We start from the raw sequence: 22,935 nt of genomic DNA on the forward strand, positions 1-22,935 counted from the left end.
TTGAGTTAATGTTTGTTTGCAGTGGCAGAGTGTTGGCTATGTAAGTTATTTAAAAACTGTAGTTCGTTCTCCCTCTGCTACCAACGTTCAGTTTTATTGAATAATTCAGTGTTACTGTGTTTGCACTATAGATGCCAAAGTAGCCGACTCACCATACAAAATTCTACTTTTTCAGCAAGCAAAAACAATATTTTGGTAGAGATTCATTGTCTCTATACTTGCAACACTTATACTGCTGTGTGCTCAGTTGTACAGGTATCTCACATCTTACGCTTATTTAACTTGCATGATCATAGCTTACATGGATGGGCGGAAAATAATTAAATGAATGGAGGGCGGAAGAAACCCATTCTCCATTTACTTGTTTCCACGTGCTCCTACAAAGCTGCAATCGTAGGCTTACCCAGCTTAGGGAAGTCAGTGCAAGGGCTCTAGCAGGGTGCCAGAGCCCTTGTGCCTCCTTCCCAAAGCTGGGGAAGTGCTTAAAAGACTTTGGAAAGGAGGTGGGAGGACTCCAGGACGCTGCCAGAGCCTTTACGAATCCTCTCCCAAGCTGAGCATGTGCCTTCCTGAAGCCAGCTAAGCAGCCCTCCTTGCTGGGGGCAGGCAGGGTGGTTCTGCAGGTTTCAGGCTTTAGGCATTTTTGCGAATATGTGTGGCTTCCCAAAAGCAAATGCTCACATAAGATGGAAATTACCTGTGCTCAGTTGTTGGTTGTGTTTTTCCAATGGTTGTATTTATTAACTCAGGAGCATAATTTCTAGGGGGATGGGGTGTCTCCCTGTTGCCCAGTTTGAGAAGCTATAGTTCAAAGGAATCAATTTCCGCGAGCAACAACTGATTCCAGTGACATACTAGTTCACAAATGAGGAATTCCTACATGCATATTTAATTGAATAGCACGTTAACAGCTGTGAACTTAAAGGTCCTTTTTTTGTCTCAGGAGGGTACAAACCTTCTTTTGTGCCTGTAAAATGCATGAATTATGCAGACCTTTTGCTACACAGGGAGATTATTCCATAAACAGCTGGGCTATTTTATATTGGCGTTCCTGTAACAGGTAGCAGTGATGATAAAATAACAAAATGCTTGCAAACATGGACATTTTAGTCATGTCAAGCTTTGACACTGGGCTCATTTGTACTTTCCCATCCTGTTTGCCTTCTATCTTGTTGAGCCCTGGGATGCAGCTGCATTTAACTCACCAGGAGGGCGTTAGCTATGCACTTTGTTTTGGAGGTGTATAGTTTCAAATTTCTAGGAATTCTGGGGGTACTCCTAGAGCCAGATTGCTTGATGAAAGAACAGCAATGAAAACCTGTGGCCCTTAATATTTTTTTTCCTATTGTGCTTAGTTCTAGGGAAATACTAGACATTTTCTAGAGAGTACACCAGTAGAGCCCAACTTGCCTGGCTGTCATCCCATACAAATTGGGAGTACAACCTTGATCACCTGCAGAATCCTTGACAGTGTAAACTGTGTTACAGTTTAAACTTTTTGTATGATTGAAAGTTTTATGACTTGCTAGGTCTTATTTTATTAAATATGCATATATGATGTGGCCTAGTTACAAATTTTTTTACACCAAAGCATTTGTTAATTGCTCCTTAAAACTACAGGTTTTAAGTTTAAACCCAGATTTCAAGCAGCATTCCTTTACTGCGGCACACTCTCTATTCCCACCCTCTTTTCTGAAGTATTCTTGAAGAATTTTAAGACTGAGAAGGTGCCACATGAAAGAGATTGAAGTGTTACAATTAAGATTCATTTCAGTTTCCCATTTGCCATTGAGCAATATTCTCTTAAGTCACTTTTTTAATAGTTTTTGTTTTGTTATTTTTAAAAAATGCAGCTTGAACAGAGTGATTACTGGAAGATCCCTTGTACTAGGTCAGACTATTAGTTATTTTAGTCCAGGGTTGTCTACTCTGACCACCAGCAACACTTCCAAGTCTGAAGTGGAGGAAGGATCATTCCCATAGTTTGCCACCAGATCCTTCTACTGGAGGTGCCTGAGACTTAATCTAGTACCTTCTGCATGGAAAGCAGGTGATTTACCACTGAATTATGGCCTCTCTGTTGAAAACACATGCCTTTTGCACAATTCACCATGTTATAATGTTCCTGATGAAGATGGGTGTATGCACATGCACAAGAGCTAAGAACACACCCTTTTAATTAGGTGCTCTAAGCAAAACAATTCGCTAATATGTATACAAATGCTTTGTTCCCAAAATACAGCATGGTGTCAAGCTAAGCTCGGCAGAGTTAACAGTAGAAGGCAATGTCACGCTGTGCCATGTTGACAAACCTACATCTGCTGAGTTCTGATAAAAATTAAGTCTCAGAAGCAAAATAATTTCCAAAGAGAGAGAGAAAAAAAATCCCCCTTTGGGCTAAAGTGTGCCATACTTCTAATAGTAAGAAAAAGGTGAACACTGGACAAGAAGCCTTTTACAGGCAACAACATACACCAGCAATGAGTTATTGGCACTCGAAGGCAACTCTGGGCTGTGAATGATTAGAGACAAAAGGAATTAACAAACACATATTTGCCCTTTTTAAGAGGAGGGGCACAACTTAATTTTCAGTGTTTTCATCAAGGAAATCATCAGGGTAAATTGGTTTGAGTACAGCACACTTTAACACCCCATCAAATCCAGTAAGACATCACCAAAATGTTAACTGAATCCACCTAGCAAGTCTATCAAAATCTTCTTCTTTGGCGATCACTCATAGCCCAGTAAGGTTGTCTTCCATAAACACAGTTTTAACAATGAGTCTGTAAGTGACTGTGGAGGCCAATTCTGGATCTATCAAAATATTACCATTAGGAAGGGGAGATGTTGTAACTTGGTATCTGTGTTTCTATTTTGTTTCCTCCTCTCTCCCCTTTTTCATTTGGTGACATCTCTTTTAGATTTAACTCTGAGGGAAGGCACTGTTTGCTTTCTATTGATCTCAACTTTTTATTAATTTCAACCAGGGAAAAATTTGAAGCAGTGTTTCTCAAACCTGGATCCCCAGCTGTTGTTGGACTACAACTCTTATCATCCATAGTTAGCAGGACCAGTGGTCAGAGATGATGTAGTCCAACAACAGTTTGAGGAACACTGTTTTAAATAAATGAAGCTATTTGAACCATCAGACTGTTTACAATGGCCTGTGTAAATGAACCAATATTGCTGCAGAAAAGAGTGGGCAAAGCATCAAAAGCATGTTAGCAAAAGCGAGTGAGTGCTTCTTGCTGGGACCTGCAAGTTTCTTATCTGCACTTGAAACTGAAGAAAGGAATGGAGAAGGTGAAGGACCAAGCCAGAGCTTAAGGAAAGGTAAAACTGAATGACCTGGCAGTAGCGACTGCACTCCAAATCTTCTGCTATTTTGGTCAAAGAATGAGCAAGGCATTTATAATTTGGGGTTGGGGGGATAACGTATACCTCAGTTTCATGGTACCTTACACTGTACTTGTGAATGCGCTATGACTGGCTGCACCCCTTCAGAAGAACCATTAAATTTAGGAGAGGGGCAAATATTTGACCTCTACAAGTTTGGAATGCAAAAAAAATTAGAATTTCTAGACAAAAGAAAATACAAGTTTAGCCCTCTAAATAAATGCTCAAATGTGAATCACACACATAAGCTTTTAAAAGAATTCAGTGTAGGAATACACAGCAGACTGGAAATTAGAGAAAAGCACCTCTTTGGTTATCCAAATTGGTATTCCAAATGCATAACATATTCCAGTATGCGCTGTTAGAGGAATTCTTAGTTTTAAGTCAATCTGAAGAAAATCATATGTTGTATTTATTATTGTGACAAATTATGCATATTTATTACCATCAATCCAAAGAGTGTGGAGATTGCTTTCTATCTCATGGAGAAACATTGATAATTACCACCCATTGCTTCTGGAAACTTCAACAAACCAACTCTGTACTGAAATGTGGCCCTTGTTTGTACTGAAGTGAACCAGATTAATGTATTTGGCAAGCGTACAGAGAACCAAAACAGAAATCCATTAATTTGAGCTGCCTTGTTCATCTCCAGGTATAAAGCATTAGCGCAAAAGCCATGTAGGTTTGGATTTTGGATTGAGTTCCTAGGTAGTGTTAAGGAACAAAAAGTCTTGTGATAAAAGAAAATGTACTCTGGCATTCCAGTGCATTATAATACATTCACAGAAGTTTATGTCAGAATACATCTATTTAGTATTTAAGGTACGGTATGACAATGCTGCTTTTGATGCAACAGCCTAACATGGCCATTCCTCCAGAATTTAGTAGAAACGATTTACAGTTGTACCTTGGAAGTCGAACGGAATCTGTTCCAGAAGTCCGTTCTGACTTCACAAACCAAAGCATGGCTTCTGATTGGAAGCCATGGAAGCCCCGTCGGACGTTTGGCTTCCCAAAATAGTTCACAAACCGGACCACTTACTTCCGGGTTTGTGGTGTTTGGGAGCCAAAATGTTCGAGAACTAAGCTGTTCGAAAACCAAGGTACGTTTGGTTCCCAAAGGTACAGTCGTACCTTGGTTCTCAAACAGAATGCGTTCCAGGAGTCTGTTGACTACCAGAACCTTTCGAAAACCAAGGTGTGGCTTCCGATTGGCTACAGGAGCGTCTTGCAGCCAATTGGAAGCCGTGCCAGACATTCGGCTTCTGAAAATCGTTCAAAAACCAGAACACTCACTTCCAGTTTTTGATCGTTCAGGAGCCGAAATGTACGAGTTTCAAGACATTCAGCAACTAAGGTACAACTGTAGTAACAAAACAGAATGTTTTAACTGCTGTAACCACAAATACCCTTGCTTATCAAGAAACAAAGTAGGAAGTTTTATTCAAACTGTTGATTTAAAAATACTCCTTTTCCTTGATGATCTGAATCCCCCTCCTTAGAGAGACAGAGAATGTTGCTCACTAGTGGTTTCGAGGGAGGCCAATCGTTCCCAAAAGAGTAAGTATCAATACATGTGCATATGAGTACAGGGGGAAGAGATATGAGAAGGGAAAACAGTAATTTAAATACTTATCATCTTTCATATCTGAATTACTATATTTGCAAAAACAGTATATGAAAGACTACTTATGCTGACAGACATGTTCAACATGCCAGAAATAGCCATGGAAAAGGGGCTCCAGTATGTGAGCCTAAAACTGCAAACCAAGCTTGTGGGGAATATTCAATATTTGACTCCATACACAATAGCATTACATGATTAAAAATGCATGAGACCCTATTTGCATGTTTAATTTATCACCTGGTGCTGACTGAATCATATTAGATTGCATTTGAAGTTTTTGCCGAGAGTGAGTTGCAGACTGAATTATACAACCGTCTGGCAGGGTTCAGACAGGCAGTTTTCTATCAAATAACACTGGTTTTAGGCACTGGCTCTGGTAGGAAGAATTTGGACCTTGTTTTGCTTAGTGGAGGTTAAGATAACCTAAACCAAATAGAGTGATATAACCTGTAATAGTTGGGAGTGTGTGGAAATTGCTCTGTATTATGAGTAATTCAATATGAAGAGTTTAGCATTCTGGGAATCTTAGCTACCATATGGTTTGTTAAGCCCTCTAGTATGGGGTCGATGCTGTTAAGGTGCTACACTCAATATGCCAGCAAATCTGGAAAACTTGGCAGTGGCCAGAGGATTGGAGAAGATCAGTCTACATCCCAATCCCAAAGAAGGGCAGTGCCAAAGAATGCTCCAACTACCGCACAATTGCACTCATTTCACACGCTAGCAAGATTATGCTTAAAATTCTACAAGTCAGGCTTAAGCAGTATGTGGACCGAGAACTCCCAGAAGTGCCAGCTGGATTTAGAAGAGGCAGAGGAACCAGAGACCAAATTGCAAACATGCGCTGGATTATGGAGAAAGCTAGAGAGTTCCAGAAAGACATCTACTTCTGCTTCATTGACTATGCAAAAGCCTTTGACTGTGTCAACCACAGCAAACTATGGCAAGTTCTTAAAGAAATGGGAGTACCTGATCACCTCATCTGTCTCCTGAGAAATCTCTATGTGGGACAAGAAGCTACAGTTAGAACTGGATATGGAACAACTGATTGGTTCAAAATTGAGAAAGGAGTACGGCAAGGCTGTATATTGTCTCCCTCCTTATTTAACTTATATGCAGAATTCATCATACAAAAGGCTGGACTGGATGAATCCCTAGCCGGAATTAAGATCGCCGGAAGAAATATCAACAACCTATGATATGCAGATGACACAACTTGATGGCAGAAAGTGAGGAGGAATTAAAGAACCCTTTAATGATGGTGAAAGAGGAGAGCGCAAAATATGGTCTGAAGCTCAACATCAAAAAAACAAAGATCATGGCAACTGGTCCCATCACCTCCTGGCAAATAGAAGGGGAAGAAATGGAGGCAGTGAGAGATTTTACTTTCTTGGGCTCCATGATCACTGCAGATGGTGACAGCAGTCACGAAATTAAAAGACCCCTGCTTCTTGGGAGAAAAGCAATGACAAACCTAGACAGCATCTTAAAAAGCAGAGACATCACCTTGCTGACAAAGGTCCGTATGGTTAAAGCTATGGTTTTCCCAGCAGTGATGTAGGGAAGTGAGAGCTGGACCATAAAGAAGGCTGATTGCTGAAGAATTGATGCTTTTGAATTATGGTGCTGGAGGAGACTCTTGAGAGTCCCATGGACTGCAAGAAGATCAAACCTATCCATTCTGAAGGAAATCAGCCCTGAGTGCTCACTGGAAGGACAGATCCTGAAGCTGAGGCTCCAATACTTTGGCCACCTCATGAGAAGAGAAGACTCCCTGGAAAAGACCCTAATGTTGGCAAAGATTAAGGGCACAAGGAGAAGGGGACAACAGAGGACAAGATGGTTGGACAGTGTTCTCGAAGCTACTAGCATGAGTTTGACCAAACTGTGGGAGGCAGTGGAAGACAGGAGTGCCTGGCGTGCTCTGGTCCATGGGGTCACAACTAAACAACAAGAAGTATGGAGTCATTCACTGCATACTGTGAATGGTCAAAAACCAAAGAATGGTGGGTGCTTACTTATCACTGGGTGGACGTTCAGTGGCTCATGATATATCCATTATGAGATTGGACCATAGCTCATTGGTAGAGTCTGAGCTTTACATGTTTACTCCCCACCTCTCCAATTACTAGATAGCAAGAAAGTAATGGGAAGTGCCTCTGGCTGAGACCCTGGAGATCCAATAGACACTACTGGGCTAGATGAGCTGATCCCCATCATGGGCAACTTGAAGCCCATCAATGCACTTCCCATGGTCACCTAGAAGGCCAAGGTGGGAAAAGAATACTGAACTAAATAGACCCTTGTCTGCTCTAAAACGGCTCTTAATAGGTAAACCTACTATAAGGTTTCCTATGACTCTCAGTGACTGCATGTACAAATAGCAAACATATGCAACCATTTTGATCTTCCAAGCAAAAAATTGTTAAAGCCTTGAAAACAAATGTTCACAAACCCACACAAAATACAACTCAATTCTCTACAATGCAGACTGGCATACTGAAATTAAAATATATGCTTTGTGGTGATTAGACTACATTTTCCCATTCTGTCTTTCAGATACCACTTTCATTTTATTATGTCTTCAGGGATTTTTTTATCAACGCTGTAGGAAATTAGCATAACTAAGAAAATTAGGTTTAGGCAAAATGATAGAGGAATCACTTATTAAGACAACTATTTGGTGATTAGCATTACGACCTTCATTCATTTGGCCCTTAACTCACTATAATATTTAATATGCAGTAAACGACTATGCCACTGATAATACAGAACAGATAGAAATAACATGGTCACATTAGTTATTCCTTTGAGAAAACTATAAACACAAGAAACTCTTTCTTTGTCTTTACTTAGATCAATATCCTCCTCAATGGAAACAAATGCAAACAATAAAGAGAGTAAAAGACACATTCTTCACTTGAAAGAAGAGTGTAAGAAAAAGAGTAAGACTCCAGGGAAATGCATCTATCATTTCATGCTTTACTCTCAAAATGTTAGCACCTATATAGTATATTATATGAAGTTAATGGATATTTAAAATTTCTTGCTGAATAGCCAACTTTTAGGAAAACGATCTGTATATGCTCTGAAGATTAACACATTACAAATACACAGAGTGGATGCTCCTGGTCTAGAACAATAGAGTACACCTCGAACAGTTCCTTGTTTTCATGAGTTTTCTTATCACAGGGTCACAGCTATATCCCAAAAACCTTTAAATGCAACAAATCTGCACCCAGCCTTCCTTTCTAGAAGAAATAGCATCCTAAACATCGAGGCTTCAGGAAGAAACAGGAATGAACTAACTATGAACTAGAAGATTGATTTTAAAATGCCCAGGACTAAACTGTAATGCAGTGATTGCCAAATTTACTGGGCCCATGGGGTCATCTACAAACTGCAGAAAGCGCAGTGAGCATCACCACAATTCCCTGCAACCTATTTTACTGGTTACAATCTGATGCATCTTTCAAGCATACACGTAATTTCAGCAAGAGGGAGGCAGGGTATCCTGTGGGCAGCACGAACTACCTCTCTAGGCACCCTACATTTCAACCCCTGCTATAAGAGGGCACTTACAATTAATAAAAGTTACAGAAACCTTTTAAACAGCAATACTATTAATGTAAACATATCCCCGTAAAACTGATGTAACAGGAACTAACACTAATTAGTAAACTTTTGTAACCACATTTGTGTTTGAAGTCCAGAGTGATTTCTGCAGAGGAATGGACCAATATTTAAATCATTGCAGTCAACACTAGTTAATCACTTGTGTTGATTATCATTTTAAATATATGGGCTTAAAGCAGACCTAAGGGAGGGGCAACTACCTATCTTTGTTGGACTCAATTCCAAATTTCTGCTGAGTCTAGGGAAGGATTTAAAAAACTTGACAGTTCACTCCATTTCCCATGCAATCTCCACTTATTTAATATAACAATATGCCATATTATTTCCTGCACATCATGCCCAAAGATGCATCACAATAGACATTACTACAAACAGCAGTATCTGCCAAGCCAATTCTTTCTGTGGCTGCAAGTAGAGATGAAAATACCATGTGTAAATGGGACACTGCCTGTCACTACTGTAGGAAATTCTTCACTGTATCACCTGTAACAAAACTAAATGGCACTGATCCTGTTCTCACCAAAGTCAATGAGAAATTTACTATACGTTGCAAATCACAGCAATTTTGTTAACGGCCTGGAGAGACAGCCTTGTGGATTATGCTACATGCTTTTAAAAGACCGATTTGCAGGTTGACATTCTCCCCCCCCCCAAAAAAAACTGAACTCTTCCATTTGTCTCAAAATATCAGCTGCAAGCACTTTCTCAATTGATTTATCCATTTCCCAAGGTTATCTTGTCTTACTGTAGCTTGTGCAAGTTTGTCTAGAAGTATTATCTACAAAAATGCTAGGCTGGTACTTCCAACCAAGAGCAAAGTTCCATGAGTATAAAAATATACACCTGTATATCACATTATCCTAGATACTTTATCCTTCCTCAGTTAAACTGATATTTATAATATAATCACTTACACACTATTACAGGCCAGAGAATGTACATTTTTGAACAAACAGGTTTTTTTCAGGAGGGAGGTGTATGTGCACTTTGAAATCATTGATACGTTCTGAATACAGTTTTGAGATTAATTTTCTATCTTTATTTCCAAGCTACCCAACTCTTCCATGTTTTAAAACACATATTGATTAGTTATTTAAATGAGACACAAGTACTTTCAATGAGGCTACTTAATATGTAATTGGTTATGAACAGGGTCATGTGTACTTCACAGTGCCATGCAAGTGGAAATTTGGTACTAAATGGCACCCAGAGCATCTCAGTTTTTTTTCTTTTTATAATATTGCAAGTTTGCAACCTGTCAAAGATCAAGTATCTGTATTAGGCATAGCACACCAAGTAGGATGGACTTGACATTCATTTACTCTTGTATTTATTTACTACCGTTCCTCTGTGATGGATCCAAGGACACTTGTTCTTACTGTAAAAGGTATTTCACTGTGAATGTACAAAGGGCACCAAGTGGGTTGTGTTTTGCACCAAGTTTGTCCTCTCCCTCCTGACTTCCATTGCCAAACTTAGGGCCTTACCGTTTGTACATCCCATTTAGAGACCTCTTACATCCACAGGTGGAAGAGGCATTGTATTCAGAACCATCCCTGCATAGCTTCAGCTGCATCATACACCATATGAGAAGAGGCCTGCTAGATCTAGTCCAGAATTTCATAACAAGCCCACGTGAAGTCCACAAACAGGACTTGAGTGTCACAGCACTCTCCCCACTTGTGATTCCCAGCGACTGACATGCAGAGGCATACAGTCTCCAACAGTGTATGCGATCCATACAAAAACTGTTTTGCGTATAATTTGACAGAGTGCAATTTCATCTTGTTAAAAGACAAAGAATAGAAGATCTCTGGTAAAGGGATGAAGGCTCAAATGGTAGTGGGGCCATACCTTTTCGTTCCAGGCCATAGGTGTTCTTCTCTATGGAGTGGACAGAACGCGAGATGGGAGGAGTAAGGTGAATTGCCATGTTCTACCTCCACTGTTGGGAGACTGTATGCTTGTAGCCATTCACCTCAATCCTCCCACCTCGGAGTCCTCTCCACTCCACAGAGAATAACTGAGCTGAATGGGGAATGTCATGACCTGGGACTTAAACTACAGATCAACTGCAGATGACTGTGCAACACCTATGGCCTGGAATGAAAATGTATGACCAATGCCTTGCAAAGCAGCAGCAATGGCTGTAAGTATACCAAGAACATACAGTCATCAAGCAACAGGGTTTCAGGACCCTATGCAGTCCCTTACCACCCCACTACCATTCGGTTAACTTATGTAGGCTACATCATTGTGATTTATGGCACTCAAGTCATAATGCCCTACATTTGCCTTAGCTAAACTGAACTATTGTCTATACAAGCACAGTACTGTATCTGCAGATCAGAATGATTAGTAACCAGAAATTACAACCTTCAGTTACTATTTTTTTTTAAGAAAAAAAAGAAAAGAACACCACTGAGCAAAGGAAAGGCAATACATGAACCTTTGAGCCTTCATCCCTTTATCAAAGATCTTCTATTCTTCATCTTTTAACAAGATGAAATTACACTCAAATTATCTGCGGAACAATTTTTGTATGGATTGCATAATTAGAAATCAGCAGCATATACGCTGAGTTTGCACTCTTCAAATCACTTTGAAATCGTCCTATTGACTACAGTGAAATAACTCCAGAATTGCAATATTGAAGCGCTTTAGCCAACTGCAGTCTCACCAATAAAGCATTTTTGCTACTGTGTCACTACCAAGATTCCACAGAAACCCCTGAGCCTCAATTTCTGACATCTGATCGAATGTTTGCCAGAAAGTATATTTTTGTCTACATTAAAAACAATCATTCAAGCAAGCTCTCTTCCTTGCAGCAACAGTCAACCTGAACATGCAGTACTGAAATTTATGCGCTGTTCAGAACAATTGCATGTTTTATTCTCTAGCTACAGATCAGAAACATACTTTCAAAAGGAGGTCAGAATTGTTTTTCTGACAGTCTGACCAGTTTTGTTTTTCATAATGTGCTCATGAGATAACCATGCCAACTTTTATCAATGACTGTCTACTGTCGCAAGACAAGCATGTTTCTTGAGAGCTACTTTGATGGAAGTATTTCTTCTAGCTGACCTCTGCATGGTGAAAATGAAAGACTGTAAACTCCCAACCTCTCTTCTAATGTGCAGGGAAGGCAATAAGTAAAGTACAAGAACTACACATTTATTTTATTCAAAATAAATGCCGGACCTCATGATTCAACCGCTGCTTTCCACACTGGGTGAAAGCATGCAAAACAAGTCGAAATTGTGGACTGGGGCACACTAAACTGTTGAAAGAGAAGGGTGCCTCCTAAAAATAGGCCATCTTGCAAGTCTTGTTTATGTATACTACTACTTCCATGACTCTCAGGATAGCCAGTGGCAGGGGGGTGGGGGCGGAGAGACACCATGCGATATTGATCGTTCTTCAATTCCAATATACAGATAGTGACACCATCGTGAGATATTAACAATGCACCAAAATTGCATCATGCAACTAACTGATATATAGGGGAATCCTGAAATAGCACTATTGGCCAGAGCGCACAATCCCATTTCTAGGCACTGGCTGACTGACTTGGCAAAGGGTATGGTCAGATACTAGAAAGCAATATTGAATCCCATATCCAGGGGCTCTGAAGAGGTGCCTGCCTTTATCTGGGATCTCATCAAGAAAACATGCTTTCATTTGAGTGTATAAGGCCTCCTATTTCAACCTATTTCTTAAAAATTGCCACACACGCCCATGGAATCCAAAGTCTGGTACACACAGCCATAGGTTTCTTGCACAAGTTAGGAACAGAAAACTAAATTATGCTCTTGAGGAAGAAGAAGAGGACTTTGGATTTGATATCCCACTTTATCACTACCCAAAGGAGTCTCAAAGCGGCTAACACTCTCCTTTTCCTTCCCCCACAACTCTCTGTGAGGTGAGTGGGGTTGAGAGACTTCAAAGAAGTGTGACTAGCCCAAGGTCACCCAGCAGCTGCATGTGGAGGAGCTGAGATGCGAACCCGGTTCACCAGATTACGAGTCCACCGCTCTTAACCACTACACCACACTGGCTCTCCATTTTTGCTAAAGTTTCAAAGCCAGCAACACCTCTTTCATGCCTTCAAGCACAATCTGAAAACACTCATCATTCAATCAAATGTTAATTTTGTCTTTCACTGAATGCATTAACCATGGCGTTACCTACTTCGCCCGACATGCCTGAATACATTTTCATACACATCAAATATCCAAAATTGTCAGCGTCTCCAAAGCACGCATTAGTTTGATATTATGCACAATGGGCACCTATGCTCCTGCTGAAAACAAAAACTGGCCTTTAAAATGCAACTTTGCAGAGCAGACAGCAGATCAATTAGAAACGACAAGAGAATTCTATTCATGTCTCCAAACCTGACAGATACATTAAGGGAGCTTGACTAAACATGTGAAGGAAAAACTGTTGAGCCAACAATGGCACATCTACTAAATACTATTTAGTAATTATTAGTACTGCCTCTCCTAGCTCCTGTTAATAAATAAAAACCTTCTCACATGCTTAATCCGCTTATCCCAATGTACTTACGATCTGAAGAATATTCTATTTGTGACGACTGAACAGCTGCTCCTTCAGCTGGCTGTGGGGCAGCCAAGTTATTGTCAGCCTGAGCCTTGCGAACAAGCACTGCCAGTGGGTGATCAGGGTCCACCACCTTTAAAGGCTGATGGGGAAGGAAAGCAAAGCATGAAAAGTTCCGAATTTCTTTCTCAATGCCCCCACCCCACCCAATTCCTTGCCACTAATTTACCACATTGGCATTTTAAAAGGTTGCAAAAGGGGCACTTAAACTTTATATGCCTGGAATTGGTTTCAAAAGGCTTTGTAGAGTTGTGAATGTGATTATTATGAATTTGCAATAAAAGCTGTGAAGTTTATTATTCCCCATTAATACAATGCTTTAAAATTAAAATCGGCACAATCTTTGTCCAATTCATCCTACAAAGCACATCCGAGTTATGCTTTACAAATTGGATAACAGGACAAGTGCAAGCACAATGGTAATACTATTAAATCCATACTAACAAAAAGGTCACAAAGATGTCAGCAAGCTTTGAAGTTCATTAAAATGCTTCATCAGGCTGGACTTTAAGAAAAAATGGGAAGGAAGGAAAAACATGTTGTTGGGCAAATCTTTTAAAAAGCCAAGTGTCTGCAAAACGAACGTGAAGCGGTGAGTGGGACAGCCCATAACATCTAATTCTATTTTAAGACTATTGCAAGCTGCAGACTACTCCTCCAATACATCTCCATTTTTGGTTTGTTTTTTAAATTGCTTAAGACTGAGCAAGAGTTCTGGAATACTTGAAAGTTTGCTCACTAACATTTTAGTTAGTCCTACTAACATGTACAGTGGTGCCTCACAAGACGAAAAGAATCCGTTCCGCGAGTCTCTTCGTCTTGCGGTTTTTTCGTCTTGCGAAGCAAGCCCATTAGCGGCTTAGCGCTATTAGCAGCTTAGCGGATCAGCTGATAAGCGGCTTAGCGGCTAAGCGGATCAGCTGTTAAGCGGCTTAGCGGATCAGCTGATAAGCTGCTTAGCAGATCAGCTGTTAAGCGGCTTAGCGGATCAGCTGATAAGCGGCTTAGCGGCTTAGAAAAAGGGGGGGAAGGAAAAAAAACCCGCAGGAACTCACAAGACATTTTCGTCTTGCGAAGCAAGCCCATAGGAAATTCGTTTTGTGAAGCACCTCCAAAACGGAAAACCCTTTCGTCTAGCAGGTTTTCCGTCTTGCGAGGCATTCGTCTTGCGGGGCACCACTGTATTTATCCATTAGTGGATTTTCTAATGGAGTAACATGCTTATCTGCAATTTTTGTCTACTTTAGAGGAACAGTAATTTCAAAAGGCCACAAACTGTGGATTTAAGCCTGTCCTCAACAATATATGTCCCATCATATTTGATGCAGGTCTACTATACGTATCCTAGAAATAGTGCAACTGAGGGATGGATTCTTTCACTGACATCTTAGTCCACAGAAGCTCAAAGATGAAATCATAATATTTTGCAAAGGTGAATTGCGCACTGGCTCTATATACACATGTATCTTACTTACTGCACTTAATTAATCAATATAAATGTTTTTTAACTCAGTCAATCTAATCAAGAAAAATCTTCTGTTTGACCTTGTGATTTATGAAAATATCTGAGTCACTGAAATTATTTAAACAGCTATTTTATTTAAATATGTTTAATTAAAATAAAAAGTTTCTGATGGCAGCTAGAAAACACTGTGTTATCACTAGTCAAGATTCTAAAAGCTACACAACTCATTAAACAACTTGTTACACAACCCAAGTTAGGCTTTCAGGGCTTGTATATTCTAAAAAGCATCTCCCCAAGCTGCATGGAGAACCCACTTGGGAATTTCAGAAACAGCTTGTGATACGCTACGGGGAGCTCTAATATAAAATTATAAAATTCCAATTTAGGATTCAGGGAACTACTCTGTTTGTGAACACCTATCAATTGAGATGTCTCACAAAGAAAACAGGTGCTCAACAAGATATAAAACACTAAAATGAAATTTTGCATGCCAAAATACCTTCATAAGCTCTTCAAGTCTACTGTGCTTTTTAGAAGCAAAGAGGCTTGGGTGCAGGTAGTTATCTCCATCGTAGTCATCATCTTCATCATCAGTACCTCCTGCATCTGTTTAAAAATTGTATGGTTGTATTTTATCATTTCAGAGATATTGAAGGGAGTGACTTGCAGGATATTAAAATTCACAGGCTATAGGTTTTATAAGGAAATCAATAATTATATCAAATTCATTCCCTAAGCCCTATATCTAAATCTTTCCAATGTATGCATTAGAAATGTTGCACAGGAATGAAGTGTGAAATCCAAGGCTGCTGTCCTGCTCATGGAACAGCTTTTGTTCCAGTAGAGGCACCTGCTAATGTAAGAGAGGATAAATAATTCTTTCCTATTCCCCCTTCCCAATGCAGCTTCCTCTGCTCTATGAAAAAATCTGTTCCAGAGGATTAGAGGGCTGTCCAGAACAGCACAGAAGGAGGAGTGGAGAGCTGCAGGAAATGCAACATTTCTTCTGAGTGCAAACCTAGCCTGCAAATAGGAGGGTTACATTAGATTTCTCTCAAAAGCCTTTTAGACATCTGAATAGTGTGCATCTTATTTATGCCACCAGAAGTGGCCATAGCTGTGCATCTATATTTGCTCCTTGCATAACTTGCTTCCTGTGTGAGTCCTAATGAGTCTGCAATGATGTAGCCATGCAGAACAGAATGAATGCACAGTATTCTCAACTTATTATTATTATAGAATATATTTACCATGTTATTTAAATGATCTAACTTAGTTTTCTAACTGGAGTGTCAAGTACAATGCTCCCTGAAGGCCCGCTTTCTTATACCTTTAGGGGAGCCACATCAAATAGGTAAAGACTGAAGTTACTACTTTAGGTATTTTCAGAACAGATTTAAATTAAAAAGCAACTTAGCTGAATATTAGACTATGCCCTGGAAGCCCATTATTCTAACATATTTAAGCTTCTCATAATTATCTGCCAGCAAGATACATAGCCTTTGGTAATTACATGTAATATTTACAACAATAATTAAGAGAACACTTCTCTTATCCATCAAGATGCTGGAATGATTTAGAAAGAAATGCATAAGCTGCTGCACAGCCAATGACATTTTTAAAAAGTACTAAACTTACTTTTTTCCTCCTCTTTTTTCTTTTCTGAAGTGGCAGCATATCGCCCCTCCTTCATAGCTTTCTGAATAAACTTGTAGTAAGGGTTGAGGTAGTGGTCAAACCGCAAAAAGTCAAACTGAGAGTTCCGAGCTTGTTTTGCCTTCAGCATAATCTCAAACTGAGCCCCCTGCTTGCAGACGAAATTTGCAGTCCGTTCTATGATTGCATGCATTTTGGCTGTCGGTGGCTAGAAGAAAAAGTGAAAATGATAAACTTGTGCAGTTTATCTTTTAGAGAATCTGTCCACAGTTTCCCCACCCCCATTGAAGCAAACACACTCTAAATCAGAAGGGTGTATCCCCACTTTGAGAGTTTCACCACTTGAGATGAAAATAGCTAGTATATACTCCATTTTCTTAAACTCTAATACAAAGGCGAACATACAGTTTACAACTTAAGCTACTGGTGCCCACAGTATCTAGTAGCATTTAGAATTTCTGACTTACCAAACCTACTGGACACATGCAAACCATCATATTTTAGCTTAAAAAGAGTGAGCCTTATTTTGCCAGAGGCAACCAATTTGAAACAAGCCAGGATAGTTTCTGGGTTTGGGTGTACAGTGGTACCTCGGGTTACATACGCTTCAGGTTACAGGCTCTGCTAACCCAGAAATAGTACCTCGGGTTAAGAACTTTGCTTCAGGATGAGAACAAAAAATCGTGCTCCGGTGGCGCGGTGGCAGCGGGAGGCCCCATTAGCTAAAGTGGTGCTTCAGGTTAAGAACAGTTTCAGTTTAAGAACGGACCTCCGGAACGAATTAAGTACTTTACCCGAGGTACCACTGTAATGGGATGTTTTCTGGCATGTTTCCCAAATAGGGTGAAGAGAGAAGCAAATGAAACATATTGTTATCTCAATTTATGAAGGCATTATATGATCATCCAAACTAAAAAAAAAAGGTAAGGTAAAGGACCCCTGGACGGTTAAGTCCAGTCAAAGGCAACTATGGGGTGCTGCGCTCATCTCGCTTCAGGCTGAGGGAGCCAGCGTTTGTGCAGAGACAGCTTTCCAGGCCATGTGGCCAGCATGAATAAACCACTTCTGGTGCAATGAAACACAGTGACAGAAGTCAGAGAGCATGGAAATGCCAAATCATCCAAACTATGTTATTGAAGACTGGTACAGACTCAAAACTCCTATCTACCTAGCACTGCAGAAATTCTACTTAATACATGGATGGTGGACCATGTTCAGCTTGGGGAGTGACAAGCTGTACAAGAGCTTTCAAACAATGCTCCTAGACCTTATTTTACAAAATCTAGATTAGAAAGCTTGGGTAACTGCAAATGCCAACTGCTCAGAAAGCAATCAAGATGCTCAAATTAATCACGTTATTCATTTTTCTACACCCATTTTGGCTCCAGCATGCTTTCCCACAACAATAAACAACTATGATTCTTTTCCAATACAGGCACAGCTACTATCTAAATGAACTTCACAAGGACATACTTTCTGATGAGCAGTATTTATAGCAGAACATTAGTTTCAGAGCTTCCCATCATCTGCATGCCATGCACAGAGATGAACAATTAGAAGCATAATGCATGTATATCCTAGACCCTCCTTAAACGGAGAAGAGAATGACTGCACTGCTATCCACTATTGCTGACTATGACAACTCAGCCTTCTAAGAACTAAACCATTCAAAGAAATGTGTCATTTAAGAGCTTTAACAGCTCTACAGCAGTACACTGCTCAGAGTTTTTGTTTAATTTTCCACTTCACTAGCTCTGTTTTCCTTAATTACTTACACAAGATGCATTTTCATCCTCCTCTTTTAAAAAAAACAAACACCTCCATAATTCTAAAATGATGCATTGCTACTGAAATCAGCCTTTTGCACAATTTCCTTTACACAGTTGGCATCAGATTTTATATCGACAGCTTCATGTGTTTCTTATGTAACAACTCAGCATAACTCCAATTGTGTGATTATTTTAAAAAGCAACAGGGGAACAATATTTGAGGAAAAGAATTACAAGATGATGAATCCATACTGACAAATCTAACTCAAGGACATGTGCAATAGTTGAAAAGACCTTAAAACACACATTTTTGTGATATATACCTGCTTTTGTGGCAAGATTAAGAAGAAAAAAACCCCCAGTAAATAGTGCAGATATTGACTGAAAGACATTACAGGTTGTCTTATATGGCAGGTATGATTGCTAGCACTACTGATACGTCAGTGAAAAATGACCTGTAAAAAATGCTTTTGGATGCAACTACAGATATGGCAGAAGCCTACACACTACAACCTAATGCTGATTATCCCTGAACAGTACTGGGGACTTTGGCAGTTCCTAATGTCTACAGGAAACTCACTGTCTTCAGATTCTTAAGATGGTGAAGCATAGTCTTATTAAGCTGTGCTAAAACATTTGCACAGTCTACACACATAAAGATGACCAAACAGCAAAACTATTTCCTGCAATTTATCGGAGTTAAAAACCACATTGTTCAGGCCTATGCATGTTGGACTTCACATGTGTAGGCACCACCCAAACACTGCATCCAATGTATGGGTGATCAGATTTGCAATATGTGCTGAAAGACAGTAGGTGGGCAAAGACACAGAAGTGACCTGATTTTATTGCCTACCTCTGCATTCTTTCAGCAAAATCTGCATCAATAGGACACTGAAGAATTTCCAAAGGAAAACATGATTAGATATGTTAGCTGAAGCACATCTATTATTGTTATCTATATTAAAAAAGAAATCTTCAGCTCCTGCCTGTTCTACCCTAAGATACTTAATAGCAAATGTCTGTTCAGTTAAATTGTGGAACCAAGTACACTGCTGTTGTTTTTTCAATTTAAAGTTAAGAATCCATCAACAAGTTGTTAATCCATTCCATGCTGTTAATCAGCTTCACGCTGTTAAGGGAGCAATCCTGACAGCAGGTTAACACTTTTAGTGTTGGATTTGTCAAGAATCCACTTTGCAAGGTGTTTAATATACTGGAATTCATGAATGTGTATTTTACACTATTTCAGCTGTTCAATAAATATGCTAGACCAGCATTTCCCAAATTTAGGAAACTCTAAATTAACATGGACTTTTGGTTCATTTAACCCTCCAGAAAAGTCTGGAGTGTGTAAAGAATTACTCAACACTTGAGAAGCAACGGAGAACCTTTTCCAGCCTGGTGCCCTATTTCCCATCCTGATCAGCCTTCCCAGGGGCTGCATGCCAGAGCTACAAATATCCCCAACTGAAAACCTGGAGGGCTGCTGCCAGCAATGGTACACAATACTGAGCTAGATGGAACAATGGTCTGACTCAGTGCAAGGCAACTTCCCATATACCAATATAGCAAGCAGCAGCTTCTACTGCGGACTCAGTGCAACACAAGTACTCCCCTCCTAGCATACTAATGTTTCCCCAGGAGACAGTTTAGGAATTAATACGTGAAACATTTAACAGCCAGATCCTGTGCATATTTACATGGGAGCAGGTCACCCAGTGTTCAATGAGGCATACTGCCAGGTGTGTATATGATTTGAGCCTAAGTCTGCTGATTTCAATTAAGACCAAGCACTGAGCAGCATGACTTCTGACAAGATTCCCAGGAAGATTTTACAATACATTTTTTTTAGAATTGGTTGCCAATCTCTTTCTGCATAACAAGTAATTCCTGAAAAACAAAAACTCAGTCATTTCAAAAATGTTTCAGATATGACATTGAAACACACACACACATACTACACTTACCAGCTCCACGTCAGAAGGTACATTCAGTCCCAAAGGAGCAATAAATGGTTCTTCATTTTCCTCTGCATGTTCTGCCTTGGCCGCAGCAGCTATTAGTAAGAAAATGATATAACAGCTAGTTTTGCAATCTGAACACAACACACATAAACCATAGCACAAGCATTCTTAACATGTTTGACAGTCAATTTTTTCCTACATATTTTAATGCTTTTTATAATTCAAATTTTTGTTTCATAGTTCATATTTGGTTGGCCTATCCTTGCCACCAAAAAATCTCAAAATATGCCTGTGATTAATTGTGCAATTATGCACAGCAAATAAAGTCAGATTGCCAGGGTTTATTTACAATAGAAACATTCAAACCACCCAGGAACTTCATAGCAATTCCCACTCCATCCCCCACAAACGGCAGATAATCTAACTAAAAATCCACATGTGCCGCAGACAGTCTACTACATATATTGTCTTTGGGGTTCTTTTTTCTGGACTGTAATTAAGCTCTCAACCTCACCACCTGAAATACACACATCTTTACAAAGGAGGATGGCAGAAATTATATCTCTTTGTATCTCAAAGCAATTAAACCATCACAGCAAGACTGTGTTTCCTGGAACTGACATAGAACACCTGCAATGAAGTGACATTCCAGCATACATGGTTCATGGGATCAGAACCAATTAATAAGAGGAAAATGTTCTCTTCAAAGTGTATATGCAACCATATTATTTCAAAATGGCTAGAAATAAATCTTTTGTGAGAATCTTGATACAATCCACCTTATGGCTTTTGAACTGATTGTTCTCCCTGCCCCCTGCCTCTTCCTATCCTACAATTCTCATTCCTTTCAACTCAATTAGTATCAGTAAACAGAGAGGCTCACCAGTACAATGGCACCTAGTCCTTTAATGCATGTAATCTTAAAGCATTCTTAAGAATACAACAAAAAGCACAGAGGTGCAGTTAATAAATAATGCCATTAAACTTCACCCAATGTTTACTATACTTCAAGCCAGATCTGCACTGGTTTTCACTTGCTTTTCTTTTTAAAGACACTTGCTCCCTCCCCTGCCCCCCTCCCCATCATCTGAAAGGCTTCTCCAGAGGGCAGGGGACCCTCCTGAGCCAGCATAGGATGGGCACAGAGGGCTGCAGAGGAACAAGAGAAAAGGTCTCTTTAAATCAAGCAACGGCAACCTGTGCGAGTGCTTTTGTGACAACCTAAAACCACAGTGGGCACACATAGTGTTAACAACCTGAGTTCTTAACACAGAATTGGTATGTCGCCTCCCCTCCCCTTTGTGAATTCTCACAGCCATAATTAACACCAATCCCGCTCAACCAGAGTTTGGAGCTATCTAATAAGGACACAAAAGGATACCAAACTTGACAACAAAAGAATTTCATTGAAATGTTTTTGACATTTCCATATCGTTCTAATACACTGTCAGGGAACTGCCATCGGAGCTCAGGGTGGTGGAGAGGCTCTCGGATGCTGGGAGACCCTCGGATGCTGAGGAGGGAACCAGCAGGGGGAGAGGGAGAGTTTCCGCTGAAGAAGGAGGGAAGGAGGAGACAGCATCGGAGGTGAGGCTCAGAGACGCTTCAAGTGAGGCCAGTGGTGAGAGCTCAGGACCTCCCCTTGGAACGCCCACTCTGTGCAGAAAGCTGTCGCGCAGGGAATCAAGGAGGAGACTTTCTGTCAAAGAACTTTTATGTTGGAAGAAATTCAGGAAACGCCCACTGACGGATTCTGCCAGTGATTAAGGCAGCCACGCACTCATGGCTGTCCGGTTAGGGAGAGTTTAAAACTAACCACAAAACTGGGAGCGTTTTAGCGCTTACGCACAAGCAACCCCTTATCCTATTACATACACATATGACTTTTCATTTGCTATAGAGTCAGATATGCCTCCATTATACAAAATGGCTCCTACTGACAGATGGTATAGGTCATATGATTATGATACACAAAATCAATGGGCTCAGGAACACCTCAGAATAGGATTGCCCTGGGATGGCACAGCTAAAAGGCATCACATTGGCCAGGGAACCAAGGAAGAACATAAAGGAAAGAGAGAGCTCAACCAGCCCCATCCACTGGCCAGAGATAAAAACAGATGCAGGGAGCTTGCTTTCCACACCCAGAAATAACTCAATTCATTCAACTGACAGTTGCATAGAGGCTGCAGAAACATGGGGAATGGGCACATGGGTCCCATCTATCAGCCAAAAGGAACAAGAACCTATTGCTATTCAAATGAGAACTCAAGCAAGGGGGAAATCGTCCTGGCCTCATATGGCTACATGCCTGCTTACAGCATACTACTTAATTCTAAGTTTTGAAGAAGAGAGTTCCCTCTATCCTTTCCCATGACTCCCCTTCCCTTATGTACCTTGTCCTGATGGCCTGATTTGCTAGCCTGATGGCCAGGCCTGATTATTTTGCTTTAATTATTACTGATGTAAACCACTTTGGGACCCAATTGTCAGAAAAGTTGGAGAAAGATAAAGGAGATAAACAATCAGATTTCTGCTTAAATTGTAGAATTCTGTACTGCACTGACTTAACTATTATGGTACAACAGAAGCCAAAAGAGCTGGGAAGTGTTGAGTCTGCTTTTTGTCCTAAATCTGCAGGGAGTGCAAGACATGGAACAGATGAAGAGACTTAACCTCCCTACACTTCTCAAATATTTTCAACAGTTTTCTGCAAAGCTACTGTTCTACCTCCTGTTTAGGAAGACACTTTGAGACAACTAAGTTCACTACAGGGAGCCTGCTTTAATGATC

At 40.2% G+C, this 22,935-nt stretch overlaps 1 protein-coding gene across 7 annotated transcripts in view; it reads right to left on the reverse strand.

Annotated features, from left to right (window-relative positions):
- Window positions 1-22,935, reverse strand: part of SFSWAP (splicing factor SWAP) — a 107,000-nt gene that overhangs the window by 76,965 nt on the left and 7,100 nt on the right. For all 7 annotated transcript variants that reach the window (XM_081842235.1, XM_081842234.1, XM_081842233.1 and 4 more), the window contains 4 exons: window positions 20,146-20,234; window positions 16,389-16,614; window positions 15,250-15,356; window positions 13,232-13,367 (listed from right to left, as the gene is read on the reverse strand). In XM_081842235.1, the coding sequence (XP_081698361.1) occupies window positions 13,232-13,367; window positions 15,250-15,356; window positions 16,389-16,614; window positions 20,146-20,234 (558 nt within the window). The remainder of the gene's footprint in view (window positions 1-13,231; window positions 13,368-15,249; window positions 15,357-16,388; window positions 16,615-20,145; window positions 20,235-22,935) is intronic.

This window comes from Podarcis erhardii (assembly GCF_964252035.2).
Source record: "Podarcis erhardii genome assembly, chromosome: 15".
Lineage (NCBI taxonomy): Eukaryota > Metazoa > Chordata > Lepidosauria > Squamata > Lacertidae > Podarcis > Podarcis erhardii.